Source organism: Balaenoptera borealis (assembly GCF_965194805.1).
Source record: "Balaenoptera borealis genome assembly, chromosome: 8".
NCBI classification, from domain to species: domain Eukaryota; kingdom Metazoa; phylum Chordata; class Mammalia; order Artiodactyla; family Balaenopteridae; genus Balaenoptera; species Balaenoptera borealis.
The window spans coordinates 21,326,927-21,345,134 of record NC_138865.1 but is presented as its reverse complement, the minus strand read 5'-3'; the positions used below and the strand labels follow the sequence as shown (position 1 = coordinate 21,345,134).

The window sequence follows — 18,208 nt, the reverse complement described above, 5'->3', positions numbered from 1 at the left end:
AAGAAGGAGAGGCCACATTCTTAGTCATTCCTCTCTCAAGTTATTGGTGTTATATTTACTTAATCAGAAAGCGTGTTGGTAGTGTAGTCAGGTAAGGCTGAATGTGGTTGATTGTCTTCTGCCAGAAGTTCCCATCACGGTCCTGACCTTCTCTTCCCTCATCCCTCCCCCACAGCACTGAGAGGAGCTGAGGGTAAGGAAGTTTTGACTTCATAACTTCAACCAGACCCCTCTTCCTCCTCCTCCCAGGGACGTGTAGCAACCCTGCTCTACACTCAGGCCCATGCTGATGTCTTACTGGAAGCCTCCCCAACCTGAATAATTTGTTTCCTATGTTTCAGGCTTTATGCTCCATTTACTCATATTAATCTGCAAGTGCTTGCCTAGTCTGTGAATGTTCTAGGATATAACATTGGACACATCACCTCTTGAGTCATGCAGACAGATGCATCGTCGTTTTGTTTGGTGGTTTCCTAATCACCAGGAGGAGCTAAAGAGTTATTTTCTAAGTTGGTATCACAGATGTCTTTTACACCTCACCTGATTTCCAAGTTAGATGGCAGTTTAAAATGATGCACAAATATGATAGAGGCACAATCTAGAATACCCTCAAGTAATTAGAGGAGCATCAGGTTTCAAAATTCAGCATAAAGAACCAGTTTCCAGGTTCAGAGAATTCCTCCACTATCACCAACTGGGGTGACTCCAAGCATGTTACCTACCTTTCTTGAATTTCTAAGTTGTTTTCTATAAAGCCATTTACTACTCATTCTACAACAGCTCTGGAATTCTATGAAATTATTTAAAAAGCAGAACAATGTGGAGAATATCTTTCGGGGGGTTATGCTCTGGGTGGCTCTGGATTTCTAGGAACTAGCTGCATTTCTAACCCTGAAAAGGTAACTGACATGCATATGGTTTTAATTTCATCTAAGAGAGATTTTCAAAGCTATAATGGGCATTGTGAGGATTTGGAAAAAAGGAAATGTATTAGTGAAAGTGAGAAAAGTGGAAAATATAAACCAAAATCAGGATTCATTTTCATCAAGGGAGTCAACTCTTTGGAATAAATGTCTAATAGAGGTGACTGACTCAAAAGCCATACAGAGATGTGCTTCTTGAATTGGTAAGCATCTGGAAAGGTGGATTTGGGAAAGACGCTAAAACTCATATTGCATGTCTACGTTTTCAGAGCTCTGGTGATAAATCTACACTTTATCAGATGAATTGTGAACATGGGTGTGTTCTGAACCACAACATTGTCCTTGGAGAACAGTTTGAAATGTGAAGCCTTCCAGAAACCTGATACGTGATAAGCATGTTTAAGCATCAGTCTTTGGGTACTTATAATTCTGTAATATGAGAATGGGGAAGATAGAAAAGAGACAAATTAGCAAGCATATTTTCTATTGATGATGTACTTCGGTGATGGTAACTGGGGGAGGGGGGTGTTCACTCTACTTTGGTGTTTAGTTCAAATTTTTCTTTTTTAAAAAAGTGTATTTTTATCATAGGAAAAAGAAGTGGAAAGTCATGGAAGGCATTCAGCCCAGCTCCCGCCTAGTCCAAGCAGAGCAGGAGGTCCTTCTGCACCTGCCACATTCTCTGTTTGGGCAAGTCTGTGCGTCACTGTCAGGAATATGGCTCCTTTAGCAAAGGCAGGCACTGCCGCTTTAGCTGTAAATGCGCCATGTGTGTGCCACGTGCCTTTACAGTCTTTAGCTCTATGATTTAAGTCGCCGCGAGGTGCCCTTTCTCCCATTTCTTTAGGTCTCTTACGTAGCCCGGGAATTTGGGGGAGAAGACAACCACATCCAGTTAGAGGGAGAAATGACAGACTTGCTCCTAGCTTCGAGATTAAGAAAAGAGATCCTGAGCGGCCGTCTCAAACCCCAGCAGCAAACGCCAGCGGGCGTACCAGCTGGGCGAACCCCGCGGACCCGCACCCCGGGCAGCCACTCTCGGCGTGGCCGAGGAACGAGGTGGGTGGGTGCCGATGGACCTCAGCCAGCTTGGTTTGCCAGTCGTCTTACGCAACAACTTTGCAGCCATCATCTTCGTCCTAATAGTGGAGGGGGCGGTGTTCGTGCGTTGCGCTTTCTCCCCTCCATCCGCCCCCTCTCTCCGGGCAGTCGCGCTCTCAGGGGAGACGCGCCGGGCTTTGTAATCTCTGCCTACGCAGCACCGCGGGGCTCGGAACGGCCGCCCGGCCCTCTCCCCTCTGCTGCTCGCCCCGGCTTCTGGCCGTTCGCCAGCGCCCCCGCCTCCCCTCTCGCCCACCCCAAGGAGGAGGGGTCCTCCCGGAGTGTGAGAGGAGGGGGAAGGCGGAGGTCCCTGCCACGCCCGGGCCGCGGCAGCCTGCGGCCCTCGGCCCGACACTCGGTCGGCAACAGGTAGCTTGGCCGGCTGCGCGCTCGGGGAGACGAAACGCGCGCCTCTGCGAGTGAGCGAGGGTCGCTGGGCTCAGAGAGGCACCTCGGTGACCGAGAGGGCGAAGGAGGCGGTGAGGGGAGCGGGACAGTGAGGCGGGGGTCTCGGGCCCCTCCCCATGCTCGCTCCGGTCGAGACGGCCGCTCCGGCCGTTGCGCAACCCTGGAGCGGGGCGCAGGGCGCCGGGCGCTGGGCGTCCTGGCGCTCGGGCGGCGGCGGTGGCAGCGGCCGGGAAGGGACGCGGGCTGCCGGTGGCGCTGCCGGGAGGGGGAGTGGGTGGGGGCGGGACGGGGGCGGGGCCTTGGAGAGCCTGCCTCCGCTGGCCGCGGCCATTGGCGGCGGGCTGGGGGCGGGTGCGGGCTCGGCGATTGGGGCCGGGGCCGCCCGTCACGGCGGGCTGGCGGTCGGCGACGTAGCGCCGCGCTCGGAACTGACCTACTAACACACATCTCCCGGCGCGGCCACGGCGCCCGCGGACCCGGCGCGCCGCCCGCCTCCCGCGCCGCGCCCTCGCCTCCGCCTGCCGCCCCGGAGGCCCGGCCGGACCCTGATCCCCGAACGCCGCCGGCTTCGCTCACGGCCCCCGTTCTTTCTCCCCGCCACCCCAGCTCGCCGCCCTGAGAGCAGGAACACGGTAAGCGCTCCGCCCACCGCCGGCCCGGGCCCGGCGCCCCGCTCCCCGCCCGCTCCCGGGGCGCGCGGCCGGCTGGCGCGGGGCGCGGGCCAGGCTGTGCGCGGGGTTCGGCTGTGCGCGGGGCTGGCTGGCGGCTGCGAGTGTGCGCGGGGCATTCATTACATAAACTTTTGCTGCCTTGTCAGGAGGGGACTCGCCACCTTAAGGTGGCTGCTTTGATTGCAGCGCCCTCGCTCCGGCACGTAGTCCGGGCTGGCTTGCGCTCCCCCCGCTGCTGTTGCATAATGTCTCCTGATTTCAGGAAAATTGATGTTTTGATAGAGAAGAGCGCCGGGGAGGCTGAGCCGAGGCTGAGCCTTCTCGTGGGGAAGGGCAGCGCTCTTTCCTTTCTCGTCCCTTCTGCGGGGCTGGCGGCGCGGAGAGGAGGGGAGCTGAGTAATGGGGAAGAGTCTTGATTTTCTCGTTGAGAAAGAGCGTCGGTAGCGTGAATGGTGACGGCATTCGGAGGATGCCTGCGCTGCGTTTGTTTGTGTCCGGGACTGAGACTGCACAGACGTTTTCCACCCTGTTTGTCGTCAGCGTGTTTTACCAGCGCTCGGGGAGGTTGTGGGATTTGTACTTGCATACATTGCATAATCTGCCCACAGTGAAATATTGGCAAGGATTACGGGCTGATGTGGGAATGTGCGTGTACGTGTGCAATGATTTGGTAATTTTAGCGCCGCGTTGGATATTGGATCGTTACTTACCTGTATACTACGTCCCAAATAAAAAAGATGTATTTTTAAACACTCCTACAAAACATAAAAGGAAGAATTCCTCGGTTTGTATTCTGATCTTGGATACTACCCGAGCTCGTCCCTTAGGTGTTCTGAGCTATTATCTTTAAACCTGGGACGAACCATTGTGACGTTCACCTCCCCACCTTCCTAATTTTAATGCATCCCATTCGATCAGCCCTTTTTCTCACCTTATTGTCATTGCTTTTTCAGACACAAGACAGATCACATAATAGTTTCCTGGAAATGTTGTATTATGTAACGGACGAATTTGCTGGCAGTGAGCACAGGAAGAGGGAGCTAATTACGTGATTTTATAATCTTGCTACAAAGAAAGTAGGACGATCTCAGCCTTTAAAATGTCACTGTAACAGTTTTTTTTTTTTTTAAAGGATATTTTAAACAGGAAAGTAGACAACTGGGTAAGAATTGAGTTTGCTCATGCAGCCGAATGTGTGTCTTTTGCCCTAAATGAAATGTGCGTTCTTCTAAATTTAGCCCTATCACATTTTAACAATTGTGGCCTCACAGCGCTATTTCTGGCGTTTTCTCCAGGGCTGTGTGCAAATACAAGTTCAAGGCCATTTGCTGTAGTTTTAACTCCACGCCTTCGGAGACCTTTGATAAGATTGTATTTTTAGGAAGGCATTTCGCAGAGCCCGGTGACTTGCTGGATGCCGACTCCCATTTATCTTTTTAAAGGACACTTTAGGAAAGTGCTGTTCCCTGAGAACAGCAGGGGATGGCCGAGTGTCATCTTCTGGTCTTGGCTTTTGTAAATAACAGCAGTGAATGGGGTCACAGTATTTGTTTCACATCGTATTTTTATTTTCTCCAGACCAGATATGATTTATGGGAAACAGATATAGGTTAGTAGATTGTATTTTTTTGGTGGATATCCTAGTTTTATTCGTGTGAGGATTATATGAATATATAATGTACCCAGATTTTAAATTTCTCCCTGGACTCTTACGTAGTGTGTATGTGAGTATATGTATATGATGGTGTGTGTATGTCAGATTTGTTTTCCCCTAATGTAATATTAAAATAGCTAAAAATCAGGGTTGTGGACGGTTTTTCGGTGGGAGGGGGGCAGAAGAGGGGACGTAGTACAGAGATTCACCTCTGGAACAAATTAATCACCCCAAGTAATTGAAGTCGCTTTCCAAGAAGCTAATATTGCTCCAGGCCCTGAATGTCAGACCCCGACCTACTTTGGAGCGCAGGCCGGGAGCCCCGGGCCTGCAGGGGGCCGCGTAGCGCCACCTTCCGATCGCGACCTCAGGGGTGCTCCCTTGCCACCCGGCCCGCCCCTGCCTCCTGCGGGCCCCTGGGGTCTGGGGGCGATGTGGGGGTGGCGGGCGCGGACCTCGGTTAGCAGCAGGGAGCGCCCTTGGGCGGCGCTTGGACGGGGGCTGCAAGGCGGCCTGTGCTGCTCCTCCTCGCCCCCTCCTCACATTCCTTTGTTCTGGCGCGGGGGTCCTGGCGGCGCCAAGGCCCCGCTGCGCCGCCCACCCGGCGGGGGCGGGTCCTGGGGAGGCGCGGGGTGGGGGGGGGCGCGGAGGGACCGCCCGGGACCCGAGAGTGCGATGCGCTCTGGGTTCGCTTGGGCAGGAGGAGGGAGGGGGAGGACGGGAGGGCAGCCGGAGCAGCGGGAGGGGAGCCAGGAGAGCGGGAGGGACAGGAGGGACCCAGGGCGAGGCCGCTCCGCAGCTCCAGGGGCCTGCCTTATTGCTTTTTGCGCGCTGAGCTTCTGAGCACCGCAGGAACCTTTGTTCGGGGAGGCTTCATTGTATGTCGGAGCCGAGGGCTTCTGATTCTCGTGAAGTGAAAAAGACCTAAGAAAACCTCCAGATGTCAACAGACCACAAAAATTGGGGGGGGGGGCGGTCCAGTATTGGTGGTGGTGACGAGGAGAACCCCATCTTGACTGTAGCCAGTCGAGTAGATGTATTTTTTTTTTTTTTTTGGAACCTTTATGTGGTCAAAGGCTAGAGTAGAGAGAACTCAAATCCCCCGAGTTCAAAATTTAAAAAAATCAAAACACTTGTGTGGATGCCGCTGTCCTGCTATATAAGACTATAGTACTTTCATCCTGGCAATAAGTCTTCTGAGGCTGTGCTCATGCAATAAATCGCAGTGAATTCAGGGCAGCGTCACAGATGTTCTCTGAAAGCGCATCAGCGCAGAGCTTGTTGAAAAGTTGGCTTCTGTGGGATCAAATCCTACACCCGATCCCTAATGGTTTCTCTCTTAAGTTTCAGGCCAGTCAGTAGTTAGGAAACAGTGAAGTGCTAAATAAGAACACAGGCTGTGGGCTCAGAAGAGCTGGGTCCCAGGCCCCAGCCTGTGATCTTGGGCACTGCCCTGATTTCCATAGGCCTCCAGGGTAAACTGAGGGAATAAAACCTGTTTAGCTGGGCAGTTGTGGGGAGCTCAGTAAATGCTTCCTGTATAAGTGACCAGGAACTATATATATATATATATATACACACACACACACATATATATATACATATACATATTTTAGTAAAGGTATTCACCTTCATTTTTCACTGCGTAAGTCTCTGTGCAATAAGGAATAAAGTTTGAACTAAGCCTATAGTTAATGATTCTTCTTGGGACTTCCGTGATAGTCCAGTGGTTAAGACTTCACCTTCCAATGCAGGGGGTGCAGGTTCCATCCCTGGCCAGGGAGCTAAGATCCCACATGCCTCGGGGCCAAAAAACCAAAACACAAAACAGAAGCAATATTGTAACAAATTCAATAAAGACTTTAAAAATGGTCCACATCAAAAAAATGTTTAAAAAAAAAGATTCTTCTTGAAATACTGTACTTTTTTGTTCTAATAATGATTAATTTTTTTCTCAAAACTATTTGCCATTACGTTTGATGGTAATTTTAGTTTGAAGGGAATTCCTGACAGGATTGCAGAACCTCAGACTACCCAAGTCATTCATTGGGTTAATGTTTGGGGGAACTGTTTAAAGGAACAGGGAGAGGTGAGTTGATGGTAGCAGGAATGGTGTAAAAAGTGCCAGACAGCTGCCTTTTTTCAGTTCCCTTTACCTCTCTGTGATGGTTTTCCTGGTCCTGGATAATCTCTGCATCTAAAAATCTAGTCTGAGATCAGAGGCTGGTTAGACCTCACAGATGAGCTATGTTGGGAGGGAGTGTGTGCAGCCTGTATGGTTAAAACGGTAGGACATGCCCCAACTGCTGATGGTTGGCCCTTTTGACTAACACAGAAGTAAATTTCGTTTGGTTTACCCTTACACTTGCAACATAGGGCAGTGCTTCACTAAGAATTATGAGAGGCAAAAATTAGGCCTAGAACTAATCATCATCATTGTTTCCTTGATGCTGCTCATTCTTCAGAAATGAGATGAAGAGCTAATATTTGCTAAACATGTACCCTGCCCGTGCCAGGCACTGTGTTGACTGTTCTATTATTGTCCCCATTTTAGACATGAGGAAGTGGAGGCCAAGAGAAATTGATTAGCAGCCCAGGCCAGGAGCCTGAAAAGGGGATTGGGGGGGGTGGGGTGACCCTCTGTCTCTGTCTCTGTGAGTGCAAGCTCACTGGAGTTTTTGAAACAATTTCCTTTTCTGTGTTAAAGACTTATCTTTGCGAAGTGCAATTATAACATCACTATGATGCAACAAGCTGAAAATTAAAACCCTTTGTTCAGGCCCTTTCCCATGTTGAGCAATGTGCCTGACTCACCAGCTGAGTGGATATTTCTAGTTGACCTTGCTTTGGTCCATAGAGTCCGTTCTGAGACGTGAATGTGATTGCAGCATGGAATGGAAAAGGTGCAGTCATATTGCCGAGGCTTTATTTTTACCCTAGTAAAATCACACATACTTCATTATTTCCATTGTAATCCAGATGGCATTGATGCTGTTCAAAGTTGTTTATTTTTAATTTGTATTAAGGAATGAGAGCACACTTGGGATTCAGTTCAAAATATGACAGAAACAATGTAATTGAAGTTTCCTTTAATATTCATTTCTTGTTTTTGTAAGGTATGCCTGTATTTCACAGGGTTAACACATTGTTTGATATCCTGTTATTTTTCTAAATTATATTTGAGTTGATTTTTATCCAGATTGGACTTGTATAAGAATGTCGAAAGACATTGACCTTTGATCACAGACATTACATAAGAGTTTTCCAGTTTCAAAATGAGCTTGTATTGCCACCCCCCCCCCAATTATCTCTCAAATTTCATTACAAATACCTTTGTTGTAGTTAAAAAATTACTGTTTCTCATATGGTTTTAATTAGAGTATGCTAGCTTGTTTTTATGGTAAGAAAGTTTAGTAGGGATTTACTAGATGCCTTTCATAATAATCTGTGCTTTGAGGACTCATTTTCATTGGAAGCAGAATGATGTTTATAAGCCTTTTAGTTACCAGAACATGGTGTCTTTTATTAATTAACTTTCTAGGGATCTAAAGCTGGAGTTAAGTAGCCTTCAAATAAACACTAAAAATAAACATTTAAAATAATTTATTCTATTCATGAGGCACATAATAAATGACATTTGTAATCGTCTGCTCACTGGGAAGGAAAGTGAACAAGAAATTAAAAAGTCAAGCTGAGGAAAATTGGAATGATTCTTCAGTATAATTAGGGACATTCAAAACCTTGCCCTACCATACCATTTCCTCAACCAACTCTGCATGCACCCCATTTTTCCCATCATTATCCCATGTTGCATGTAGTCTGGTATTACTTACCTGTTGCAGAATTTCCTATAACTGGGTAACTTCATAATTACCCATGTCCCTTAAGATTTCAAATTAGTTGCTAGACTGATAAATTATCTTTTTGAAACTTTCAAGAAAACAAATGGTCCCCATTTTGAAGTGAATGCAGAATTTTTCATAAGGCATTAGTATTTCATCACCCCCATCCTCCCAGTTCCCCTCCCTCAAGCCTTGAAGTTGTTTGGATGTGTTAGCATCTATGCATTTGCCCTGAGCAGTCTTCAGAATATTTTCATTGAGAGTTAGATTACAAACAGTAGCCTCTTTTTATAAATGAACGTCAGGTCGGGGCTTCCCTGGTGGCGCAGTGGTTGAGAATCTGCCTGCCAGTGCAGGGGACACGGGCTCGAGCCCTGGTCTGGGAGGATCCTACATACCGCGGAGCAACTAGGCCCGTGAGCCACAACTACTGAGCCTGCGCGTCTGGAGCCTGTGCTCCGCAACAAGAGAGGCCACGACAGTGAGAGGCCCGCGCACCGCGATGAAGAGTGGCCCCCGCTTGCCGCAACTAGAGAAAGCCCTCGCACAGAAACGAAGACCCAACACAGCCAAAAATAAGAATAAATAAATACATAAATACATAAATAAAATAATAATAATTTAAAAAGTCAGGTCATACTATTTCATATTTCAATCCCTTAAATTATATCAATGCTATAATAAAATGCAGTGTTGTCATCATATTTATTAAGTTTAAATCTAATTTTCAAGTAGTCCTTTGTTGAGGATGAAAGGGCAAGAAACTTGAAATATTTTCATTTATCATAAACTTGCTCTGGTTTTGACACATTCATTTGCAGAAGTACCCAAATAGAAAAAGTAGGCCAGTTTGTTGCTATGATAGGATAGATTTTGGCAAAGTGTGAAAGTCTGTTTATGTATGTGTTCATAGCTTGATCAACTATACATTTCTCTCTGACTTCAGAGTCTGTGTTACTAGATACAGAATTATATTATTAATGGGAGGCACTTCACTGGCACTTAAAGAGGTTTAACATAGTTTTCTTAATTTAAAAAGCATTTTATTTTTCAGCCTGATTAGAAAATCCTCATGCAACTTCAATGTTTCCTTAGTTTTTTCATCCCCCACTCCCCCCTAGATTTTATTTTCATACATGAAAAGAAGTAAAGCATTTTATTGAAACAATCATGTCATGGATTTTACCCACAGGAAGAAAATGTAGGTTAGCATTTGCTAGTATTACTAGTTTAAAGAGCTGTGAATTGATTCATTAACTTTATTTTTTCACTAAAATGGCACTTATCCCAAAAATGAGCAACTGCCTCTTAGTAGAGAGATGGTTTGTAGTTTAACATAAAAGAATTTTTTTCTTTAATGGTATCTATACTATACCTCTGAGGGTGTAAACAGTACCTTCAGAGAGTAGAGGGAAAATGAGGTAGTTCTATGAAAATATTTCCAAATCATTGGGCACATCAAATAGTATTTCATCTTGTATTGACAGAATGTTAAAATCAAAGTATAAAATAGAAGCAATTTGCAATCTCTTTAAAGAGATAATAACGAATTTTTCTCATAGATTTTAGCGTCTAAGCTATTAGTAAGATTTTAGATGCTTGAAACAAAATGTTTCTCCTCTTCTTGTTTTGTAACAAGTTTGAATTGTCCACCAAGATTTCTCTGAGAGATGTGTTGGCAGCCAGGGAAGATACAGGTCTGTCATTGTAAACATAAGTCATAAGGTCCCTCCTCAAAAAGAAATTTGGGCTAGAATTTGTGTTGTAAAGCTTTATTCTTTTAGAGAATTTTCTAAACCAAATTTAGCTTAATTAAAAACAATATTTAGGTCATCTGACTTAAATAGACTTTAAAATCTGGGTTTATGAAACATAACTCCTGCCTGTAGAAATAGTGTGATGTACTACGAAAAAGCATTAATTAGGAATGGTACATCCGAGTTAGGTGTGGGAAAATATGTCATTAGAATGTGATGACTCCTCCTCTTAAATTTCTCCTTTTATTTGTGTTTTTGAGAAGCACCCATATTATCTAATGCGTGTAATGAAGCTGATCGTGCTGAACACACCAGCATCATAGAATTGTCATTTAGTGTCAGTTACTCACCAGAAAGGAAACTAGTGGTGACTGATGTAACACAGCGTTAGTGGTGATCTGAAAACATGAGGCAGAGGTGAAATGACTGTTAAATTAATCATAAGGGAGAACACTGGAATCTGAAATAAAGTCATTAGTTAGTTGAGCATAAAAACTGATGTCTTTAGAAGGCATTGTAAACCACCTTTCCATTCACTTTAATTTAAATTTATTGTTGAAGGGCACAAATAGATTCTTTGCCCTCAACATCTCTGCCCTCTAGTGCCGCATGGTCTTGGGAAAGTCACTCAGTCTCTCTGTGTTTTAACTGCCCTCTCCCACCATGTTGAAAATGGATACATTTTGGTTGTGTACCAAAAAATCACAGGTGACAATGCTAATAGCTATAATTTTTTTCCTTCTAATTATTTTAGCATGTAGGTTTGCCCGGAGATTAAAATTTTAGCAGAGATATGAAAATTTAGAATGTTTTCTCAATTCATTAAATACTTTCAAGCTGTACAACAACTCTGTGGAAGCTGGAAAAAAGTTCCAGATGGTACCTTTGTTGTCTTAAAGAAGTTCTGGCAGCATCTAATAGTGCTTTACTGCCCCCAAAGTTCACTTAGTAAATGGGGATATATTACCCAGAAATGAGAGTAACACAGAAAGGAACTGTATGTAAATGAGATGCATTGCAGGGATACACACCAGAACAACCCTCTGGGAGTACAGGAATGGGTGCTGTTAGAGGGATTGGATGGGGGTCAGGGCTGTCCTGGAATCTTAGCTGTGCCGCTTAACTAGCTGTGTGACACTGGGCAAGTTGCTTAACTTCTCTGAGCCTTAGTTTTCTCATCTGAAAGTGGTTATTATGAGGGCAGTGAAATAATGACAGGCCAGGCTCACAGTGCCTGTTGCATAGTCAGTGTTGAGTAAATGGCACCTGTTATAATTGTTTTTATTATCACCATACAAAGAAAAAAGCAGTGCGGCTAGAAACAATGTGATATGTGCACCAACCCCCCATGTTGGCGGTGCTCCTAGCACACCCCTGGATGAGCACTGTATTCACAAGCCTGTCTCCCACCAAAGACTAAGGGGTCCCTTGACTCTTGGGAGTTTGATTCTTCCTTCCCTCTTTATGTGCCCCCACTCTTGCTCAGTGCCAGGTATATAGTAGGTGCTCCATATGTGTTGAATAATTCAAGTAATGAATAAGAGAAGCTCTCTGTTACTAAGTTAAATATCTTTTTTAGAATTTATGTAATATCAGATTTAAAAGAATGTATCAACAAAGTGTTTTTGGCGCAAAGCTCTCTTACATAAGGTAAATGAGTGACTGTCAATCAGATGTTGAGCACCTAATAGGTTCAGTTTGTTGCTAGGATACAAATATATTAATTTGCACCCTGAACTAATTTGCAGTCTAGTTGGACATACAAAACAAACATGTAGGAAGATACACATTGTACAAAATCAGCACCTCTCTCTATAGTTTCTCGCACTGCTGATAAACTCTTTTCAACACTGCAAGGTTATTTGATAAATAATATTACAGAAAATATCCTAATGTCGTTATGGGGTGATTTGCTGGTGGAATCATAGAGGCAGTTAATATGTGCAGATGTAGGAAGAATCCAGATTCTAGTACAAATAGTGAAATTCAAATAGGAAGAAGATTAACTGAAAAGAAATGAGATTTTTCTGCAGGTTTTGAATATACCAACAAAGTCGTAGAGATGACGAACTGGACATACAGTACTTAGACACCCAGAAGAAATGGGTTAAGAGATTTTAGGACAAGTGGGATATTTTTGTTAAATGGAAGTAGTGTTATTTTCTCTATGCAGTGTGGCAAGGGCTGCCTGCCCGCCCTCACTCACACTGGGCTCAGCGCGATTCTTTGGACCAGGAGATTGAAAAGAGTCCCAACTCACTCAATGTAGGTTTGAAATGATGAAACGATATGAAATGATGAAAGAATGAAAAGTTTAGGAAGAGTAACTAACACAGAATGGTGGGGCATTTCAAAAGCATAACTGTAAAAACTCATAGGTGAGGTGAAATGTAAAAGGAATGTAATTTTTTTTTTCCAAGGAAGGGACAAATTAAAAAATGCATGGAAGAGAAAGAGTCTCAAGTGGAGAAAATACTCAGAATAATAGTGTGCAAGGAACTGCATAATGTTTTAAAAAACAGTAGTATCTGGGGATACAGTGGAGATTTAAAAACCATCTTGGAAAAGTTCAATGTAATTATCTTCCTGGAACTGGAATTTTTACTCTGCTTCAACACTCATTTGATTTCAGGGGGGAAGACTTAACTGAATTAGGGAATACAAATTCTTGACAGGAGGGAAGAATCCATTCAGTATATTGAGGGAAAAGGGGTTTTCATATCAGAACAAGAAACCTAACTTGAAATATAGGAAGCAGTGTTGTTTACTAAGTGATAACTAGGAAGCTCCGCTTTCTACACCATCACGGCCTGCTGTGGCAGACTCATTGCCTTCATTTCCCATTAAAGCTATATTTTCAAAAACAAACGGAAGCTCGGTATTTGTAATCACAAGTTTTGCTAAGTTGCAACTCACTGTTTCTGTTGGCTCAATTTGATGGACAGAAACATGGCATTAAACCTTATTCTTGATGATCCTGAAATTATTACATCATTCCTTCTATTTCTTCTGGAAAAGACACAGGAAGCTGGCAGTCTTTTCCAGCTGATAAAATTAAACGTCATTAGTCATTATAAAACTATGCACAAGAAAGAAAGAGAGACATAAAACAAAAACATTAAATCTTTTTTAATAGGGCAGGAAGAGTGCCATATACAGATAGTGCCGAATGAACAGTTGTCTTACCATATCTCCTTTATGAAAGTATTACCTACTGGAAAATTAAGCAGAGAAGCCCTGTCCAGGAAGACAGATCCAAAATGACCACGAGAAGATTGTTATTGGAACTTAATATGGATTTATTATCTCCTGTCAGGCCAAGTTCAGATTATAAATATGTCATCAGTGGAAAAGGAAGCTAGTTGATGGTTCTATTTTTGAGTTCTTATATTTTGTTTGAAACTAATTAGTAAAATGGAAAGAAATTCTTTCCATAATTACATTCTCTTGGTTTAAAATAATTTTAAGTTTCAAGAAGGCAATGTACTTTAAAAAAAAAAAATCCCTTTGAATAATAGGCGTTTATTTTAGTCTGAAGCTACTTTATCAATGAAATCTATTATGACAGAATTGTCAGGACCAAAAAAAGCACTGTGGATGCTTCAATCTTAAGTGAATGATAAATCAATTTGAAGGAACCAGAAAAAAAAGAACATTTCTAATCTCATAGCACAAATGCGTCAAAAGAGATGGATTTATTGAAAAGAGTCCTTTTCAGGTGTGCTGAGTCACTTGGCAGAATGACCGTGACATCAGCCATATAAGAGATTAAACAACTACAACTCAGTTGTTTGTGTGGCTTTTATTTTTATTTTTGTGGCAATAAAAATTTAGCTCCATTTATATTTGATTCCATGTAATTACAGAATTTGTTTACTGACATTAAAGGGGTTTACTTGGAAAAGTTCCTTTTATGAGGTGAGCTTGTTTGCTTGGCAGTGATATAAGTGCTATCTAAAAGTATTCAGAAGCCCCACAAGATGCAAGTACTATTTAAAAACTTACCAACCAGAGGCGATCTGTCATTTCCTTCCTGTAATGTCCTATCCCCACATGCCCCACCCCACCATTTTTTCTCCTGAAACACAGTCTTCCTCTGTTTTTCCCTGGGGCAGATGTGTTTTTTTCTCTCACTGTCCTGGACCACAGGTCTCACTGTGGACTTGTCCTTTACAACTTTGCCGTATAGGTATTTGGGTACTTATTTTCTTTGCAAGATTGTAAACTCTTTGAAGGGCAGAAATATCAACCCTCAATGCTTCGTGTACTTTCTTGTACATAATTGGTAATAAATATTTACCAAATGGATAACTGTTTTTCTTCATGTATTGCAGGTAACCTAGAAGACCCCTACTCCGTTCAGTGAGAGGAGCCCAAGAGCTTTATCCTGGACGGTAGAACAAAAAGAAGAAGAATATTGATGGATTTTAAACCGCAGTTTTTAAAGCATTTGAGAATACTGAGGAAATAACTTCTTCTCCTGCACCGCATATATAGGTTAAGGTTGTTTCTGATGCAGCTGAGAAAAATGCAGAGCATCAAGAAGGAGCAGGCATCTCTTGATGCTGGTAGCAGCGTGGACAAGATGATGGTGCTTAATTCTGCCTTATCCGAAGTCTCCGAAGACTTGACGACCGGGGAAGAGCTCCTTCTCAATGAAGGAAGTGTGGGGAAAAACAAATCTTCAGCATGTCGGAGGAAACGGGAATTCATTCCCGACGAGAAGAAGGATGCCATGTATTGGGAAAAGAGGCGGAAAAATAACGAAGCTGCCAAGAGGTCTCGGGAGAAGCGTCGACTGAATGACCTGGTTTTGGAGAACAAACTCATTGCACTGGGAGAAGAAAACGCCACTTTAAAAGCTGAACTGCTTTCCCTAAAATTAAAGTTTGGTTTAATTAGCTCGACAGCCTATGCCCAGGAGATTCAGAAGCTCAGTAATTCTACAGCTGTGTATTTTCAAGACTACCAGACTTCCAAATCCACCATGAGCGCCTTTGTGGATGAGCACGAGCCCTCGATGGTGGCCAGCAGTTGCATTTCTGTCATCAAGCACTCTCCACAGAGCTCTCTGTCTGATGTTTCGGAAGTGTCTTCGCTAGAACATTCGCAGGAGGGCCCTGGGCAGAGTGGCTGCAGAAGCCCAGAAAGCAAGTTCCAGGTCATCAAGCAAGAGCCGATGGAACTGGAGAGCTATGCCAGGGAGCCCAGAGATGACCCGGGCACCTACCGAGCGGCCGTGTATCAGAACTATATGGGGAGTTCTTTTCCTGGCTACTCACACTCTCCCCCTCTGCTGCAGGTCAACCGATCCTCCAGTAACTCTCCAAGGACATCAGAAACCGATGAAGGTGCAGTAGGAAAGTCATCCGATGGAGAAGACGAGCAGCAGGTTCCCAAGGGCCCAATCCACTCTCCCGTCGAACTTCAGCGTGTCCACGCCACAGTGGTTAAGGTTCCAGAAGTGAACTCCTCTGCCTTGCCACACAAGCTTCGGATTAAAGCCAAAGCCATGCAGATAAAAGTGGAAGCCTTCGATCACGAATTTGATGGCACGCAAAAACTTTCTTCACCTGTTGACATGACGTCTAAGAGACATTTCGAACTTGAGAAGCATAATGCCCCCAATCTGGTACATTCTTCTCTCACTCCCTTTTCAGTGCAAGTGACTAACATTCAAGATTGGTCTCTCAAATCCGAACACTGGCATCAAAAAGAACTTAATGGCAAAACTCAGAATAGTTACAAAACTGGAGTGGTCGAAGTGAAAGACAATGGTTACAAAGTCTCTGACCCAGAGAATTTGTTTTTGAAGCAGGGGATAGCCAACTTGTCTGCAGAGGTGGTCTCACTTAAAAGACTTATAGCCACACACCAAATCTCTGCTTCGGACTCTGGGTAAAATTACTACTGAACAAGCTCTGGGCATTTAGAGATGTCATTTGCAATAGATAGTACATTTTGTATTAGGCTGAATTTTCACTGGACTTGTGATGTCATTTCACTGTAATGTTCACATGTTGACTGTTGGGTGTCTTTCTGTGCACAAATTATTATGAAGATTAGACTGTGTTATCACTCTGCCTTGTGTATAGTCAAATAGTCCATTGCAAAGGCTGTATATATTGAACATTATTTTTGTTGTTCTATTATAAAGTGTGTAAGTTACCAGTTTCAATAAAGGATTGGTGACAAACACAGAACTTCTGCTCCATTGCACTTAATTTTGTGGGAAAGAAAGAGCAATTTAAGTTACAAAAGTGGATACTGTATTAAGATATTCTGCATTTTACTTATTTGGGGGAATTTTCTCCCATCTATAAGGGAAAACCAAACCATAAGTTCAACACATAATATTTCTTTTTCTAGTTTGGCCCAGACTATGATAAGTTCGAAAACCTTCCAAAGAGGGAGAGTAGCGAAGAGGGGGTGGGGAATGCATTTTCTTGCATTTGAGACTAGAAATTTACTAAATTACTCCATGGCCATGGTACCTCCCCTATTAATTGCTAATGATAGCTATTGTGGTGAGTATGTTATATTTGGATGCCCTCTTCCTTAGTCATTTTGTCTTATAATTTCAAGGATCTAAGATGTAGCTTGGATGATGTTTAAGATGTTACTCCTTAAAAATAAAGAATGACATAAGCAATTCCAAACTCACTAGGAACCAAAGAAAAAGTCCAGTTATACTGTGACACTTCTGTTTCACGATGTCAACTGAGGAAATGCTACCACCTCGCCCTCCCACTCACATGGTTCCCCAAAATGATAGAAAATGTGTTTGAAGCCAAATAAATCTATAACTGTACTAAAAAAGTAAGAGATGGAAGCCTTGGAGCACCATAATTTCGTAGGAATTCCCAGAAAGATGGCTATCAGGTAGGCCTCGATAGGGAGGAAGCTGCAGCCAGGAAAACACAGAGGCCCACATGAGTCACTGGACACAAGCAGAGGGAGGGGAGCCTGAATGGTCAGCAGTGGGGCTGATGGGGAGGCTGCAGCAGAAACAGCTGAATCTCCTGTCCACCAGCCCAGGACGAGGTGGGCAGGAGAAGGGACTGTGGTGGGGCAGATTCAGAGAGGCAGGCTGTGTCCCAGGGCCAACATGTAGAATACAGACCTGTGTGTCCCCTTGTAGCCCACCTACAGCACATCCCTCCTGTGTCCAGCAGTATCTCGTTATTCTTCTTATTTTATTATTGTGCCAACTTTATAAAGGAGAATACTGAGACTCTGAGAGGTTAACTTGCCAAAAACTCTCGCAGTGCCCATGGGACCAGGACGAGGCAGGCCAGCCAAGTATTGTCTGACACTTTAGCTTTTCCCCTGATATAATCAAGGGAGATGAGACTAGAGAGTTTCTCTAGCCTGCTGGAAAGAAGGGGGCAATCAGAGGTGTCCAAGCTGTAAGTGCCTTTTCTCTGCAAATAAGTGAAAGTGCTATGTAAGCATCTACTCTTGTCTGGCATCATAGCTGTGTAATAACTCTTTTCCATCTTCAAGGGGCAAATATTCCCAAATAACAACAGCTAACATCTGGGTAGGTCTAAAAAGTTATGCTTGATTTTTTTAAAAAAATGATAGCTATTGAACTCATTTTTGAAAACTAGAAATTATCTCTCAAAAATGAGAATCATTGGCAGCACCCATTTGATTTTCTGTGTGTGTGTGTGTGTGTGTGCGCGTGTGCACGCTTTGAGGGGCAGGAACTGGGGCTTGTTTGGGAAGTAGTACAACCATTGGAGTGACATTGTACAGTGTCCACGAACTACTCGCACCAGAAAAATTTAAGAAAAACTTACCAAGGATGTGAAATTATGGGATACTCAAGATTCCAGTGAAGACAGAG

At 43.9% G+C, this 18,208-nt stretch overlaps 1 protein-coding gene across 3 annotated transcripts; it reads left to right on the top strand.

Annotated features, from left to right (window-relative positions):
- The first annotated feature begins 1,678 nt into the window (after positions 1 to 1,678).
- Positions 1,679 to 16,559, top strand: NFIL3 (nuclear factor, interleukin 3 regulated). 3 transcript variants are annotated; one of them, XM_082402979.1, is made up of 2 exons: positions 1,679 to 1,982; positions 14,691 to 16,559. In XM_082402979.1, exon 2 carries the CDS (start codon positions 14,870 to 14,872, stop codon positions 16,256 to 16,258), a length of 1,389 nt encoding a protein of 462 aa, XP_082259105.1. In that variant the 5' UTR covers positions 1,679 to 1,982; positions 14,691 to 14,869; the 3' UTR covers positions 16,259 to 16,559. The 3 variants fall into 3 exon arrangements, with proteins under 3 accessions (XP_082259105.1, XP_082259107.1, XP_082259106.1); XM_082402981.1 differs by lacking the exon at positions 1,679 to 1,982 and adding an exon at positions 2,872 to 3,064; XM_082402980.1 differs by lacking the exon at positions 1,679 to 1,982 and adding an exon at positions 3,888 to 4,712.
- Positions 16,560 to 18,208: the final 1,649 nt, after the last annotated feature.

Bases quoted from the DNA above. Each gene is read 5' to 3' on its own strand.
- NFIL3 (XM_082402979.1), top strand. From the start codon at position 14,870: ATGCAGCTGAGAAAAATGCAGAGCATCAAGAAGGAGCAGGCATCTCTT.